The sequence below is a fragment of the Zeugodacus cucurbitae genome, chromosome 5, assembly GCF_028554725.1.
Source record: "Zeugodacus cucurbitae isolate PBARC_wt_2022May chromosome 5, idZeuCucr1.2, whole genome shotgun sequence".
Lineage (NCBI taxonomy): Eukaryota > Metazoa > Arthropoda > Insecta > Diptera > Tephritidae > Zeugodacus > Zeugodacus cucurbitae.
This window is the reverse complement of record NC_071670.1, coordinates 29,796,285-29,814,431: the sequence shown is the minus strand read 5'-3', so window position 1 is coordinate 29,814,431 and position 18,147 is coordinate 29,796,285. Positions and strand designations below refer to the sequence as shown.

At 36.2% G+C, this 18,147-nt stretch overlaps 1 protein-coding gene across 3 annotated transcripts in view; it reads right to left on the bottom strand.

Annotated features, from left to right (window-relative positions):
- The window catches only part of LOC105217138 (general transcriptional corepressor trfA), a 103,338-nt gene that overhangs the window by 8,003 nt on the left and 77,188 nt on the right, over nucleotides 1–18,147 (bottom strand). For all 3 annotated transcript variants that reach the window (XM_029043410.2, XM_029043409.2, XM_011191996.3), the window contains exons 3-4: nucleotides 14,819–14,970; nucleotides 10,058–11,516 (exon numbers count right to left, since the gene is read on the bottom strand). In XM_029043410.2, the coding sequence (XP_028899243.2) occupies nucleotides 10,058–11,516; nucleotides 14,819–14,970 (1,611 nt within the window). The remainder of the gene's footprint in view (nucleotides 1–10,057; nucleotides 11,517–14,818; nucleotides 14,971–18,147) is intronic.

The following is an 18,147-nucleotide window of genomic DNA, read 5'->3' as shown; positions in this document are numbered from 1 at the left end:
TATACGTTATGCAGATAACACCACACTTAAAGCCGATGGCTCGATCGGATTACAAGAACTTGTAAACGGAGTTAACTTACGAGCTAAGAATGGGGCCTAGGAAAAACATTTACAATGACATACACCTCATGATTGACAATATGCCCATTGAAAGGGTTGAACATTTTAAGTATCTTGGTTGTCAGATCAGCGAAAATTGGGATTGTTCCAAAGAAATAAATTGTCGAATCGAATTTGCGCGAAAAACTTTTATCAAATACAAAAACATATTATGTGGTCATGACCCCAACATCACAATCAATTTACGTTTTTTAAAATGCTGTGTTTGGTCAGTGCTTATCTATGCCATGGAAACGTGGACTCTGAAAATCATATTAATCAGGAATTAACAAGCTAGAGTCTTTCTAGTTATGTCTTCTTAGAAGAATCCTAAAAATTCCATGAACAGATAGTCAGAAACAGTGAAAGTTTGAGAGTATTGAACCGCAATAGAGGGTTATTATAAATAAAAAATAAATGTTATAAAACAAAGAAAAGCAGCATATATAGCACATATCCTTATTATTCTTAGTCATATTGTACATTCCTTTTTTTTTATTAGCAAATTATCGTTCTACCGAGTAACGAAGTACCTGTTTGACAAGTTTGATAATTTTTCGTTACTTCGTAACATCAAATTTTCTATTTGTTTTGAGTCCGGGCCTGAAAAGTTCATTAAATTTTTTTTTCAATTTAAAAACAAGTAAGGAAAGGCTAAGTTCGGGTGCAACCGAACATTTTATACTCTCGCAATTTATTGAACAAATTTTAATAAGATAACACCCAAATTTACCTATAAATTCGGCACAAAGTTTAATCGAATAACCAAAATCGTCCTATATAGTGTATGAGGGCTGAGGTAATTCCTGAACCGATTTCAATCATTTTCACCAGCTAGGTACACTATATCCAAAACTATACACGCACTTAATTTCGCAAAGATATAGTATCTCACATATTAACCAATACATATATGAAGATTAAAGCCCACCGTATTTTTGAAAAACCTATAATTAGGTACATGGGAGCTAGGAGATGTTATTATCCGATTTTAATAATTTTAGGAACAGAGACACACTATTAGAAGAAAACAATTTCCTCTGAATTACATTAAATTATCTAAGAGATTTACCAATATTTTCGGTTAAAATTTACTCTTAGGCGCGGAGTTCAACATGTCCGATATCTAGGGTCTTGAAAATTTATATACCGTTTTCGACAATTTTGCTCAAGTGAAGCCAGAGATGATATGTACTATTTGAGTAAAGTTTTATTCCGCTATCTTCATTGGTTCTTACATACATTATAAAGTGAAGTGAACGAATCAGATGGAATTCAAAATTGGGTTATATGGGAAGTAGACATAGTTGTGAACCGATTTCGCCCATATTGTGTGTCAACCGTGTCATCAGGGTGTCAAGAAAGTGTTATATACCGAATTTCATTGAAATCGGTCGAATAGTTCTTGAGATATGGTTTTTGACTCATAAGTGGGCGACGCCACGCCCATTTTCCATTTTGTAAAAAAATCTCAGTGCAGCTTTCTTCTGCCATTTCTTATGTAAAATTTGGTGTTTCTGACGTTTTTTGTTAGGGATTTAACCCACTTTTAGTAATTTTCAACCTAACCTTTGTATGGGAGGTGGGCGTGGTTATTATCCGATTTCTTTCATTTTTGGACTGTATAAGGATATGGCTAAAAGAAACGACTGCAGAAAGTTTGGCTTATATAACTTTATTGGTTTGCGAGCTATATACAAAAAACCTATTTGGGGGCGGGGTCAGGCCCACTTTTCCAAAAAAATTACATCCAAATGTGCCCCTCCCTAATGGGATCCTATGTTCCAAATTTCATTTTCATAACTTTATTTATGGCTTAGTTATGACACTGTATAGGTTTTCGGTTTCCTCCATTTTGTGGGCGTGGCAGTGGACCGATTTTGCCCATTTTCGAAAGCAACCTCCTTAGGGTGCCAAGGAACATGTGTTCCAAGTTTCATTAAGTTATCTTAATTTTTACTCAAGTTATCGCTTGCACGGACAGACATCCGGATTTCAAATCTACTCGTCATCCTGATCATTTATGTATATATAACCCCATATCTAACTCTTATATTTCTTGGTGACGCAAACAACCGTTATGTGAACAAAACTATGATACTCTGTGCAACAGGTTGCGAGAGTATAAAAAGTGTGCTCACAGTTAAGAGCTTTAACGAAGTATCAACTAATGAATTACCAAATTAACAGGTTCCGAATACTCCTATTGTTTTTTATTAAGTGAAATTACGAACTGTTTGTAAATTTTTTGGGTTTTAATAAACATGTTTCTGTAATTGTTATGCCTTAGGGAAAGAAATCATTCAAAGATGATTTGCTAAATTGTGTACATGTCACTTTTACCGCTACGAAAGCATCAAAAATTATTTGGTATGTCTATGAGCTGGATAGACACAAATTACAATCTTCGGACCTCCTTGATATATAATAATATAAGGATACGTGGTATACATAAAGAACGGAAATCTATTCAGTATATATTGGCCAGAAATATTTCCGACAACTTTGATTCACTTAAGGGCCATGTAACGGCTTTCGTGGGTTTAAAAAATCCAAGTCAAGTACTATTAGTGTTCACAACTTTAAACGCGTTTTTCTCGGAACCGTGTTTTCAAAGTCGGTTGTCAAATTTTCTCAAAAACTGCTCAACCGATCTTGATGAAATTTTGCACAGGTGTTCGAGATACAATTTACTCGTGCTTGAACGAAGGCTTTTATTTTTATACTCTCGCAACCTGTTGCACAGAGTTTCATAGTTTTGTTCACATAACGGTTGTTTGTGTCAGCAAGAAATATAAGAGTTAGATATGGGGTTATATATACATAAATGATCAGGATGACGAGTGGATTTGAAGTCCGGATGTCTGTCCGTCTGTCCGTGCAAGCGATAACTTGAGTAAAAATTAAGATATCTTAATGAAACTTGGAACACATGTTCCTTGGCACCCTGAGGAGGTTGCTTTCGAAAATGGGCAAAATCGGTCCACTGCCACGCCCACAAAATGGTGGAAACCGAAAACCTATACAGTGTCATAACTAAGCCATAAATAAAGTTATGAAAATGAAATTTGGAACATAGGATCCCATTAGGGAGGGGCACATTCGTATGTAATTTTTTTGGAAAAGTGGGCGTGACCCCGCCCCCAAATAGGTTTTTTGTATATAACTCGCAAACCAATAAAGCTATATAAGCCAAACTTTCTGCAGTCGTTTCTTTTAGCCGTTTCCTTATACAGTCCAAAAATGAAAGAAATCGGATAATAACCAGCCCACCTCCCATACAAAGGTTAGGTTGAAAATTACTAAAAGTGGGTTAACTCACTAACGAAAAACGTCAGAAACACTAAATTTTACATAAGAAATGGCAGAAGGAAGCTGCACTGAGATTTTTTTACAAAATGGAAAAAAGGCGTGGCGTCGCCCACTTATGGGTCAAAAACCATATCTAAAGAACTATTCGACCGATTTCAATGAAATTCGGTATATAACACTTTCTTGACACCCTGATGATACGGGTGGAATATGGGCGAAATCGGTTCACAACTACGTCTACTTCCCATATAACTCAATTTTGAATTTCATCTGATTCCTTAACTTTATAATGTATTCATAAGGAATCAATGAAGCTAGCAGAATAAAACTTTACACAAATACTGTATTTGAGCTGTGACATCACTTGTGGAAAAATTGTCAAAATCGGACCATGACTTTTCAAGGCCCTTGATATCGAACATGAAGAACCTAGTGCCTAAGGTTAATTTTTCACCGAAAATTTAGGTAAATCCCTCAGATATTTTAATGTAATTCAACGTAAATGTAATAAATCGGTTCACAACTACGTCTACTTCCCATATAACTCAATTTTGAATTTCATCTGATTCCTTCACTTTATAATGTATTCATAAGGAATCAATGAAGCTAGCGGAATAAAACTTTACACAAATACTGTATTTGAGCTGTGACATCACTTGTGGAAAAATTGTCAAAATCGGACCATGACTTTTCAAGGCCCCTGATATCGAACATGAAGAACCTAGTGCCTAAGGTTAATTTTTCACCGAAAATTTAGGTAAATCCCTCAGATATTTTAATGTAATTCATTCTCTCTGAATTTTTTTCTTATAACAGTTTCTCTCTGTACCTGAAATGGTAAAAATCGGGTCATAACTTCCCCCAGATCCCATATACCTAATTATAAGTAATATTAAATTAAATGAGCGTATAGTCTTCGATACATTGTATCTTGGTGGTGAAAACGAGTGTAATCGGTTTAGGAATTACCGCAGTCCCCATATACTATTTATGATGATTTTCGTTATTCTATTGAACTTTATACCAAATATATGGGTCGACTTGTGTTATCTTTATAAAATTACATCAATAAATTGCGAGAGTATAAAATGTTCGGTTACACCCGAACTTAGCCCTTCCTTACTTGTTTTTAATTACAACTAAAAAAACAAAAAGTCAAGGAAATTTGACAGAAATTCTTATTTTTTTTTGGAAAAATGTCTCCCAAAATTCCAATCTTCTCTTTTTTGTCTTCCCTTCGTTCAAGCACGAGATTATGGTCTTACATAAAACACTTATTTTTGTTTTTTCATTTCGGATAACCCTGCCAGGAGTTATGCTGACAACGCGAAAGCACCTTTTTTCCGAGGTATTACCGGAAATGACGTCACAATGGAGTAATTTAAATTTTTTTTTGAAAATTTCCGAAATTATTCTTTAATTAATTTAATTATAATTGAATTAATAAAACAATTTTTACATAGAAAAAAATCTTGAAAATATGCCATTTTTACCCGACGAAACCTATGTAACCCCTTAAGCGATTATAAGATATGTAATGAATCCATATAGGATATAGTCCAATATAATACATTAAAACTTTAATATTCTTTAGAGAGTCTACGAGAGTCTGAAACTTGTAGTGCCTTTAATATAATTGAATTTTCGTATCGCAGAAAATCTTGAAAATACTTAATAAAAGAAAATTATTAATAGACTAATTATAAACTTAATTAACACTTTTAAATAAATTTCACGAGATCTACACAGTTTCAAATATGTTTTCCTCGTTATTTTTTAATTTTGGCGCTGAACATATCACTTCAGCAGTAAAGTTTGCAGATATCTTAATACATATTTACACACGCATCAGACAGACGTTTACTCTGTTATTTGTACATTATTATTTCTCCAAAGACCAAGTGTTCTATTTTCGTTGGCATTTTCGCGCTTTCCACACCACACGCTTTTCACAGCGGCAGACACGCAGCGGAATACCAATTGAGCAGTACTAATACGAAACACCATATACGAGGCAGTTGCGGTTTACTCGCACGTCGCGCTGTCAATCACCAAATCACACACCGTCCAACACTGCGTATGAGCAACAATGCGCTGTAACTCACCGAATTGTGCGCAGTTACAGCAGAAGAATAAGGTCATTGAAATACTTCAATAAGATGTAGCAAGCAATAAGGTAGTGCATAAGCAGCTTTGTGTACGTGAAAAATGCGGCGACGTTTTAAGTGTGTTAACGGCTGTCATTTGGTATTCGAATGGGCCGAAATTTCTCTTCGTTATTGATAGGTGCACAGCAGTTGGAGAGGCGGGCGCACGGTGAGCTGTGAATCATTTTGATGCGCTGCAAGGCGGCGGCGAGTTACGTAATTCACATATCGGCACGTAGGCCACAGTAGATGGTGTGTCTTTACTTTTGGCAACATTGTCTGCATTACTGATTCGTCGATGTGTTGCTGCAGACCGAATGAGCTCAAGCTGTCGTTGCGCGTACGTTTTGTGTGCCTGCAGACGTTTCAATGTGGGACAGGAAGTGGTGATGGCAAAGTGTGTGGCACTGTACGGCCGCAACGTGTCTGGCTTTCGAAATCGCTCACAAAAGCATACTCATTGGCTGCATTTCAATTTATATTATTTATTTTGTATATTATTTTCCCGCCACTTTGTGGTGTTTTCGTGGCGGCGCGGAAAAGTGAAGCTCTGCAGGATTCACGTATAAATTTACTCGGAACAACGCTCTGGGCATTGTTTGAACCACAAGTACCTACATACATATACATATTTAGTGAGTTAGAGCGTACTATTTTTGTTACATTATTAATTACAATCTATCCCTTAAAGCGCAAATTCTGCTTTAGAAGTAAATTAAATATTTGTTTAGGATGTATTTGATGTTCGCCTCTGACCACCACTACAAGATTACAGTGGTCAGGAAATTCTGAAGTAAGAATATTACTTTTATATCATTTGTTTGTGGCAACAATTAAAGAAGGCGCCGGGAAAGATGAGCTGCCTTTAATGGTAGTGAGCTCATATCATATAATAAAGAATATAATTAATTACAAGGCATGTAGCACTGACAACTTTTAGAAAATACACACCTCTTCTCTCAAAATCGAAAAATTTCCCTAATTGCAAATGTAATACCGTTCATTTGAAGCAGTAAGATTCGTTCACAAAATCAATTGTAGGGAACAAGTAGTTTAATTTTAACAATATTAATATTCGGTGATCTGGTAAAGAAATGTCTCCCTATCTGCACTTTGAGTCGAAGCCAGTTAGATCTTCACTATTAGCAGGCAAGGCTAAACACGTCTGTATTACCTAGAGTAGAATGGGAACAAGTCGGAACACTCCCTATTCTCTTGTGGTTTCCTATTCGACAGTTAGGCTTCAGCTGAGCTGGGCGCTGATCAGTCGCAAGATCATTCTGACCCAAAGAGAATCGTAATATGTCTAGGGAGCTCTTCGCCCTTAATACTTCCTTAGTTGTAGGCGTCATTGTCCCATTACTTTTAGCGTGTGCTAGCTGAAGTGTCCTGGAAGAAGACGAGGTGGAATCAACACTTCCTTATGGAATGCCTCGCATATGCGAAATCGATATTAAAATTCTTTTGATCTCACTTTTTTGAACATTTGAATTAGCGGATTTAGAAGTAAAAGACATATGCAGATACACATTTGGAGCCTTAATATCTAATTAGGACTGACTTCCCAAAAGACTGTCCTTATAGTCTAAGTCTATTCCTTCCCTTGAGGGGAACAGTCATAAACCCTAACCTAATGTCTATTAACAAAACACAGTTGAAGTTTTCGGTGGAAAATCCGGATACAGTAAACGACATTTGCATCATGCATTTTGGAATAGTAACATAATTTACAAAAATAAATCTTCATTTATAGCTCCAATACGAATAATCAAAAAATCAAAACAAAAACACACAGAGGTGGTCAAAACAAATTTCGCAGAAAAAGCTTTTTTTTGTGGATGTTGTTGTTGCCACGCAATACAATCATATGTTGTTGGAAACTCTGATCTATTCCTAAGAACGAAGTTAGTTTGGTAAAAAAGCTGGACATATGACAGAAAAATTGACAAAAGAACTGATGACTCGCAGTAGTACACACGGCGATTTAGCCTTTATCCTTGGATTTGGTTTGAGCAAGAGTAGTAATTGGATTATATTGCATTCATAACAAACTAACTCAGCCATAAAATATTAAAAATGTTAAATAAAATGCAGAAAACAAAGGAATTATCGATTGTAACTGGATCGGAGACTGTTACTAAGTTTAAGACTCGGGTTCGGCTTCGGAGTTGGTTAAAATTTATAGAATTTGATGGCATACTGTTTAAAATGTTATTAAAAAAGAGGACCCGAAATATTGCAAGGACAATTTAAAGATAACTGGGCGGATTTTTGTTCCAGGGCTTGGTTAGTAAACTTTATGCATTTACCACGTGAAAATAAGAAATATGCAGTTTAGGCGCTAAACAGAGTCGGATGTGACATTATGATTTTTTGGGGAAGTTTTCCTTACTTAAGTTCTTGAGATTTGGTACTAAATTAGGGACCCTAAATCATCCAGATATATCAGAATTCACATGACCATGCCATTGTAGTGGTGAGTCGGCCTGTTCCAACTATTGACTACATTTTACAACAGGACAATGCTCCATTTCATAAAGGATCGTTACCAACTAAACTTTTAAGTGAAGCAAATCAAGTTGACCTCCGCAGACCTCCGAGTGTAAATACTTTTGACTACTGCGAGTCTGTAGTTCAGCTGCTCCATATTTCTAGCTATTCTTGCCAAACTGCATTTTGTTACCCTGCGACAACAACAACAACAAGCAAAAGCTTTTTCTGTAAAACTTGTAAAAAACGCCCGATGTATAAATAATTTTGACTACCTTTGTATAAGAAATTACCAAAATTCGAATATAACTTTTACACATGCCAAACGAGGCGTAAAACTGTCATCCGAAAATATGATGAACGTTGATAGACCTATACACTGTCTATATGATGATCTAGACAGAAACTTGTTATAAAAGTTCAAAGCGCGCTGGAAGAATATGCCGGGATGCAAAACCGCAAAAGTTATGTGCAAGGCAGTAGGTAAGAAGTACACGAAATTTCTATTGGCGCTCGATAGAAGCAAATGTAGGAATATGATCAGCATACTCACTGAACACTGTCTTGTGGCGGCGCACGCCTACAAGATGGGGCTGATAGATCGTGAAGACTGCAGGAAATGTCAAGAGCAAGGCACCAGAGAAACAATGGAGCACCTCTTCTGTGAATGTCCTGCATTATCAAGACAACGGCTTCAGCATTTGATTAACGTACTGTTAATCTGGAAGAGATTTCGTTGGTAAAGCCACAAAGCCTTTTGAAATTCGCAACAAGCGCTGGCATCCTAAAGGATGACTACTCCTCATTAAAACTGGTCTATGTGTGGCGTTGTAGCCTGCCAGAGTAACCTAACCTAACCTAACCTTTACACATGTGTACACCAAATTTATAATACGAAGAAGAGATTATTTTGTTATTTATATTTTTATGTATTTGTAAAAAATGTTTGAATTATTATTTGTATGTAATTAAAGGGAATTTGATCGCCATACTACGGTCTTAAACTATAAGACTACTCAATTTATAATTTTTGGAGAGGTTGAGTTGTTAACGGTAATATAAAATTGTAAAATTTCAACGGAGGAGGTTTGAATGATTGACTTTAAATACTTCGTAAACATCATTTATATCATTTTAAGGGGCTACTAAGTTTAAATATTTAAGTTAACAAACTCCAGCCCCCCCAATATATGATGGAATTATTACATAGTATCTTTCTTTCTAGCATCATATCACATAATGAGATATCTCAATTAAAGTAAATGATCGTGCTAATAGCTGATTTCAGACCTATATTAATGCTTAAGTTGTACATTCTGAAGTAAAAGAAGATATACAAATGATTGGTTCTAGTACTTGGGGCATGGTTCTAGTACTATTTTTAATGTTTTGAAATAAATTAATTGTACTGAAATTTACAAGTTTCAGTACATTCCCATCGAGTGTCTCTGAGACACAAAATAAGCAAGAGACCGAGCCATGAGGTGCAGTGAAAGTAGCAGAGTGTTGTATGATCTGATATTTCATATTCAAAACCCCTAAAAAGCTTGTCATTCCCCACATACAACTCTAAAGAAATATAAATAATTTAAAGGGTCCGTAACTTTTTCTCAGCTAATAGGCAAAAAATCAAAACAAAGACCAAATTTGCACGAAAAGTGCAAACCGATAACCCACAATGTTTTTCATACAGATTTCCATTCGGCAAATACTGCTTTCCAAATATTTTGCCGCATTAAACAAACTTTGGCTGAGAGCAACTTAAAGACAACCAACAACTTCAACACGATCGCACAACGAACACTTGCAAAAACAATAAACCAACAAAGTGCTTAAATTCACACGCAAATGTACACACAGCACATACACACACGAGATATTTTATACTGTCTAAACATTCAAGGCTGCGCCAACTGCGCCGCACACAACCACACACATTCACATACAGCCCCACACTCGCACACAGCAATCGTTTTTTGGCAAAAAAACCCGCTAAAGTCAACACTTACCAGTTGGCGCATGTTGTTGTTGCTGCAACTGATTTCGTCTTGCACGCACAGCGTCAGCCTCAAGTTTAGCCGCATCATCGTCGTCAGCAATTTCGGCAACAATGTCTGCTGTTTTGGCCGAGTTTCTAACGGTATTGCCGAACTCATCCGCAGCTGCTTGTTCCTCGGCGAATGTCTTTTCGCGCTTTTTCGAGCTGTTTGTTAAGATGCCAAAATAGGTTATGGAGTAATCGGCTTGTGGCTCTGCCACCCCAGCAACGCTGTCAGCAACTTCAACGTGCTGCGGCAGCTTTTGTTGCACATGCCTGGGTTGGTTGGTTTCAGACGTTTCAACTTTCTCTCGTCTCATCGTTGTGTCTGTCATTTGCGTGGACGTCTTTGGAGTATATTCGCCTGCCATGTGCGGGGCCGCTCCATGGTGATGGCGTTTATACGCGTGCCTGTTGTTCTTGCTATTTTCATTGTACTTGCTAGCATGTTCGTTGTCATTGTTGTTGCTGCTGCTGCTGGCTCTTTCATTTCGTTTGATTTTTTTAATTTTTCGATGATCTTCTTCTACGTGTTTGCCCCGCATAGACGTTGGCAACAGTGCTGCCCGCGCCTCTCCCCTTTGCTGCGCAATCGTTGCAGTTTGTTGGCTGTGCAGGTCCTTTTGGAACTGCCGCTCCTGTTGTTGTTGCTGCCCTGCAACACCGTCTTCATTACGAAATTTGTCCTCAATATCGCCGATCGCCGTTTCCTCGGGTTGATTATCTTCCGTCGTGTATTCCATTTCTGATTTATTGTTTACTTGTTTACTCATATTGTTGTTCTTATTTATAGCCGTGCTGCTGATGCTTTCACGATGCTCGTCAACAGCAGCACCATGGATGCCAACATTGTTTGCATTGTTGTTGTTATTGCTGTCGCTGTGCATGTTGTCTTTCGCTTTGTCATCATTGTTTACTGTTTGTGCCGCTGCTTTATTAAATTTTTCTGCAACTAAGTTTTCAATAAATTGCTGTTGCTGTTGCCGCCCGGTCACGTCTCGACGTTGCGCTTCATAACTTTGTGCGTCGTCCTCTGCTGCTATTAATTTGTGATTTTGTTGTCCTCTTGAATGTCGCGTCAATATGAAACTTTGCCTGGCTTCGGTCGCACTGGGCAGCGCCAATGGTTCCTCAGCCGTGATGTCCAGCACATCCGCTTGGGCCATTGAATCATCATCATCATTGTAGACAGCTGTGTTGTCACTGTCATATTTTCTGTCACCACTTTTGCTGCTGTTGTTGTCACCGTTGTTGTTGTTGTCTGCATTGTTTTTCAATTTGTTGTTTCGCTTTCTTATAGTTTTCCTTGACTGTGCGCTTTTGCTGTTGCTGCCTTTATTTTTATTGTCTCCATTGTTGTTGTCATGCTCGTAATATTCTTCTTTCTCACGACTGCTTTCTGAAGTGCTGAATCTCTGCGCTGCAAGTATCTGCATAAATTGAAAATAAGCGCAGGAAAAAAATAATTGAGTCAGCAAAGGAAATTTGATGTCTTATCGGAAATTGAAATAAAATGAAAAATTGTAATATTTTAATAGCTTTTAAGCACAAATTAAGCATTTGCGTTCTTTCAGCTAAAGCAATAGGATTTTTTTAATTTAATTTTTCTAGAACATTAATATCGGTTGAATTAAAGGTTAATTTGAAGATTAGTTCAAGTGTGACTATTTATGTAAAAAAATAATACCGATCAAATACCTTTTCTACTTCGTTGATAAATAGAAAGTAGCTAAATTACAATTTCCATTACTCATTAATAGAGCACCTTCACCGAAATTTCGATTTCTAATCCAAATTTCAATAACCATTCTATGTGAAAATGCTCTAATTGACTTGGTAAGGTGGTGCACAATCTCCGCTTGGAAGATATTGCAATGATCCCGCAGCCGGAAGTTGATTCTGATATCTAATTTTTCTGAAAAGGCCCCGTTTGATCCTTCTGTATAGTCACTTATCTTTGAATCTTTGTCCACCTTGCCTTTATCTCACTTGCTGAGTATAATAGAATGTTTCAGCTTTGTAATAGAGAAGTTTCAGCTTTGTAATACATAATGTTTTCCATTATTTGTCACCAGATCAATATACCATATGTCATAATCGACCTTACCACAGCGGTGTAGAGCCAATGAGATACAAGAGGTGTTATTTCCTATTTTAATCCAACCATCCTTTTGCAGTTTCCTGTCTAAAAGTAGTCCCAAAGAGCATGCTTTATTAATAGCGAGGTTATATTTATTGCAGGTGGTATGAACTCTGGAATCCTGGTAAACGTCACTATCTCAGTTTTGCTTGCATTTAGGTTAGGTTATTTAACCTTGTTTGCATAAGGTCCGCCAGCGTAGTTCACACAACATGTACTCCCCCTTCTCTAGACCTAACAATATTTTATTAAATGTTAAGTTCTAAACGAATGGGAATAACACGCCTCCTTGAAGTGTGCCTCTTTGGACAGATCTGCCCATCGTTGAAACTCCCAGAATTGGAATTGTGAAGCTACCGAGAAACATCTGTTCTATAAGTTTCCCAAGGGATTCTGAGACGTTCAGATCTTTAAGTGCACTGATTATGGCTAGCTTTTGCCAGCTTTTGGTATGCATATTGTCTTCATTTTCCTCCATAATGAATAAACCGTCCCTTCGAGAATAGTTGCTAGCAAACCTATTATGTGACTAAATGATTTTTGTAATTGTGCTGGGAATATACCGTCACGTCCCGGAGATTTAAATGGCTGGAAACTGTTCATTGCTGATCGAATCTTATATTTTGGGACTATATTTGCAATATTAGGATCTATCTCCACTTCTGTATCTAGTGCGTACTCAGCTACAAATTTCTGAGGGGTAAGAACTGTAAAAAGTAGCCCAGTTTTATATACAGTGTCTTTAGTAAACCCAAATTTTCCGATATGAATTTAATTTTGTGGCCCTGTTTTGAAAACATTACGAACTTTTCAGCTTGCCTCTTATGTATAGATGAATCCTATATAATGTACATATGTATATATTATATTGTGCAATATTTGACTTTTCTCGTTGTTCTTAAAGTCTTTCATCTCTTGCTCTCTCTTTTTTGACTTGCTTAAACTCAAGAACATCGTATTGTTTATATTTTGTATTGAATAGTTTGCATTTTTGGCATGAGCTCATAAATTCCTTTAGAAAAAGTTATTCTACCTCAGTTTCGTCTTGCACTCAACACGCAACGCATTTGTGTACATTGTTATGCAACTTTTGCCCTTCGTCCTACCATTGTCATAGTGCTCTGGTGCCTTGTGTGCGAAAACTGACTTCTAACTGACTGCTCTTCTGCCGTGCACTTTATTTTCGTATTTCATTTAAGCTTATTTTTATTTCGAGTACTTTACGATTTGTTTTCTTTTGATAAACTTTTCATGGTTAAGAAGCTTATGTTAAACAATAGTTTGTTCCATGCTGCAAGTGCACAGTCGTGATGGCCACCACAATTTTGTATACGATATACATATTTAATGTATTTTTGTATGACGCTAACCGTATTCGAAATATAAAATCATATTATTTAAGAAAAGCTCGATATAGCTATACATTGTAGGTTTGGTAATTTCGCAAGTTGTTGTAAAAACCAAAGATTGTTAACCTGAAGGCAAAGTGGGCGAAGCATGAAACTCATACACCATATATAATTTAAACAAATACAATCTGGCAGCCAATTAGGCATGAAACTCAAATTTCACATGGATGTGCATAGACCAAAAGTGATTTGAGTTATATTGGGGAATTTGAATCTCAGCACTGTCAGTTTTGTATACTGTATTCGTTCTGTATATGGATAAAGTCGAATAATAAGCACCGCAGTTACAGCTGTAACTTTATTAGATTAGTAATCCCCCTAACTACTACAAAGAGTACTGTTAGAAAATCTTCTTAAAGCTATTTAACTAAAAAATTAATTATGTTAGTTATCTCTTATAGGATTTTTCTAGTATAGTTTTCAGATAGCACTGAAACTTAGAACGTTATTTTTAACCCTATACGTTCATGTGATACATCCAATAGAATATTACGAGCAAAAATAACGTATATTACATGCATCCGATGATCCCTATACCTAATTTACCTATTTTTGGTCGTAATAGTTTCGAATGCATTTATTTCATTATTTAGTTTATTACCGACCTCTATATTATGTATAATAATGTAATAGAAAATATATTTTTTACGAAATAGTTCTCGTATCGACAACATTCTTTCAGATTGTTGGTCTCACAGAGTATTCCTTTCTGAATGTTTTAGTTACTTCTAGGACTTCTGGACTTATCTGATTAAACTATTTAAAATAGTGAGTATCTGTTCCCGTGTCCATACGCCAGTAATATAAATACGGCCATTGGAATTTTAAAAGTAATTTACTTTTTTGTGAATATTCCTTTATGTTCCCCGTCATTTTGCTACTAGTTCTTCATACATATCACTGGCCATTAAATAAGTTGTATCCTGTTGCGGTTATTGTCCGACTTTTCTCCAATACATTGATATCTTGATCCCATTCAATTATATTTGAAGCAGCGTTTGGGTGGGAGGGTCGGAAACTGTTCGAATGCTTGAAAAGGTTACAAAGAGCACTCTTTCTTACTCTTCTTTAGCATTTTTGCAGTGGTTTGTACATACGAGTACCTTCGATTCACTTAATGGTACTTGTAGTATGCATTAAACGTTTATGTTTTTGTGTTAGGTTTCGACCTTACTCTACTTACAATATCAGCTTCGGGTTCAACAGCCTCATCACTATCGCCATCACCGTCTCCAACATATTGCATACTGTCCGCATCAATAGCATCGGAATCTTGTATGTGTTGTTGGTCCAAAATATCCTCGGGTATAGCAGCTTCAGCTTGCATATTGAAATCTGCAAGGCAAGAGGGAAATATTGACATTATTTGAGACAAGTATGTAGAACGCTAGTGCGTAAATATGTGTGTGGCTTTTGAACGAATGCGTGGATAAGAGAAGCCAAACTGAAACAAAATTCGTTTAGTAAGTGCAGTTTTTATACTTCGATGTGAAAAATCTCGACCGCACATACACAGTTAGTAAATACTAAGGTTCGCAGTCTTTCCGCCAAACTTTAATGTCAACACTTAACGGAGACATACATACATACATACGTCCGCATATTCAGTAGGGTATAAGTGATTTTATGTGTGCGTTACATAGCTGTGTATTTAGCTCTGACCGGTGCATATGAATTTTGGGGCATTTATCAAAGGATAAAGTTTGGCATAAAGCGAAAACTTATGCACAGAGCCAAATAGTCTATTGGTAGGTATCTTTAGGTAACATAAAGGAACTGCATTCATTAAACTTCAATATTTACACAGTAAAAAACGCTTAAAAGAGGAATGGGGAAAGTACTCATTAAAAAGTGTTACAAGGTTGTTGGAGATACGAAATTATAAAGTCGTATTTGTCAAATGAACACATGTTCAGTCAGAAACCAACTTTCGGCGCGTTGTTAGGAGATAAGGTCGATTGTTTTCAAAATATGGTTAGTATAGTCTTCATCCGATATGCCGGTAAACGTCACAGGTTATGAATCTTGAAATACATTTTTTCTTGGAAATAAAATAGGAACCGTTAATTACAGTCTACAATCCTAATAATACTCTTGTAATGCTGTACGTAATTCCGTATAATAGTTTTAAACATAACCTAAACGATTTCAATATATAATCCATCATTATTGGATATTATTATTAGAAAATACATATATTAGAAATATATTTCGATTTTGGAGGCTAACTTCGAAAAACGGAGAACATACTTTTTTATACTGTTGCAACAAAAGTCGCTAAGAGAGTATTATAGTTTTGTTCACATAACGGTTGTTTGTAAGTCATAAAACTAAACGAGTTATATATGTGGTTATATCTATATCCGTCCGTCTGTCCGTGCAACGGATAGCTTGAGTAAAAATTTTGACGAAACTAGGTACATATATTCCTTGACACCCTGAGGAGGTTGCTTTTGAAAATGGGCGAAATCGGACCATTGCCACGCCCACAAAATGGCGAAAACCTAAAACCTATAAAGTGTCATAACTAAGACATAAATAAAGTTTTAAAAGTTATTTTTTTTTTAATAAAAGATCACACTAGGAAGGGGCATATTTGGATGTAATTTTTTTGGGAAAGTGGGCGTGGCCCCGCTCCCAAATCGGTTATTTGTATATATCTCGCAAACCGATGAAGCTATATAAACCAAACTTTCTGCTGTCGGTTCTCTTACGTACTCCACCATACACCATGAAAATAGTGGAAATCGGATAGGTTGAAAATTACTAAAAGTGGGTAACGAAAAACGTCAGAAACATAAAATTTTACACGGATAAAACTTATAACTCAATTTTGTATTCCATCTGATTCCTTCACTTTATAATGTATACATAAGGAACAAATGAAGATAGCGGAATAAAACTTTACACAAAAAGTGCATATCACCCTTGTTGAAAACGGACTATAACTTTTCAAGGCCCCAGATATCGAACATGTTGAACTCAGCACCTGAGGGTAAACTTTAACCGAAAATATGGGTAAATCTCCTAGATAAATTAATGTAATTCAGAGGAAATTGTTTTCTTCTAATAGTGAGTATCTGTTCCTAAAATTATGAAAATCGGGTCATAACATCTCCTAGCTCCCATATACCTAATTATAGGTTTTTCAAAAATACGGTGGGCTTTATTCCGCATATATGTATTGGTTAATATTGTAGATATCTTAGCAAAATTAAGTGAGCGTATAGTATCGGATATAGTGTACTTTGCTGGTGAAAATGAATGAAATCGATTCAGGAATTACCTCAGCCCTCATATCTATATATGGCGATTTTGGTTATTTTAGTTGACTTTAAGCCGAATATACGGGACAAATTGTTTGTTTTCTTAATAAAATTTCTTCAATAAATTGCGAGGGTATAAAATGTTCGGTTGCACCCGAAGTCTTTCCTTACTTATGACTCAATCTCACGTAAAAAAATAATTTGGTCCTTTACCAAGAAAAAGTCGATTCCGCCGAATAGTGTAATGGATGAGAGAGTTCATACTATAGTCGCAGTATGATGAATGTATGTAAAATCGGTTGAATTAATGCGATATAACACCTCTGTTTTTGGAATATCGTATGCAATGTTGTGCACGCTTTTGATACTAAAAGTGTACGATCTTGGCTCTTATTCCCTTAAATTATAACTGACGCGTGATCCAAGTATAGGAACCTTCTTCAAAAAATTTTTTTGGGATTTTTTCGTGAGTCGTGAACAAAGTTTACAAATTGTTCAACTTTATTACGAAAATTCACGTTCTGTAAAAATGTGTTTCATGCGCTTCGTTCAAGTTATGACCAATATAGTCAACGTACGTTCAATGGGTATGTAAACAAGCAAAATTGCCCCATTTGGGACAATTTTATCCAGAAAAAAACAACGGTTCAGTGTGGTTTGTGGGCCGGTGGAATCATAGGCCCTTATTTCTTCAAAAATGATGTCGGTGAGAACGTAACCGTCAATGGCGACTGATAATAACCAAGAATTTGATGCCTGAAATTGAAGCTCGTCATCTGGGCGACATTTAGTTTCAACAAGGCGGTGCCCCTTCACACACATCGCATCATTCAATGGATTTATGGAGAGAACACTTTGGTAAACAGATAATTTCATGTTTTGTGTCGGTCATGTGATATTACACCGTTAGACTTTTTATCTAAAGTCGTGACGTAGCAGCGACCAACATTTGAAAGAGATAAGCTATAAAAAATAAATGCCAAAGAATGTTCTTTAGAATAATAATTTTTTGTGTTTTCTTTCTTTAAAACAGTAGGGAACCTCGAAATGGATCATTCTTTATAAAGATTACATGTCTTCTCTCTGTCTGACCCTTAGACTTTGTTATGGGAATCGATCGTAAAACATGTAGAAATGTTGATTGAATGATAGATTGCAAGAGTGGTGCCCATCAGATATCACCACAGTGATTTCTAGTACTTTTTTGATAGTGTCTTGTGCCAAAATTTATTAAATATTACCCAGT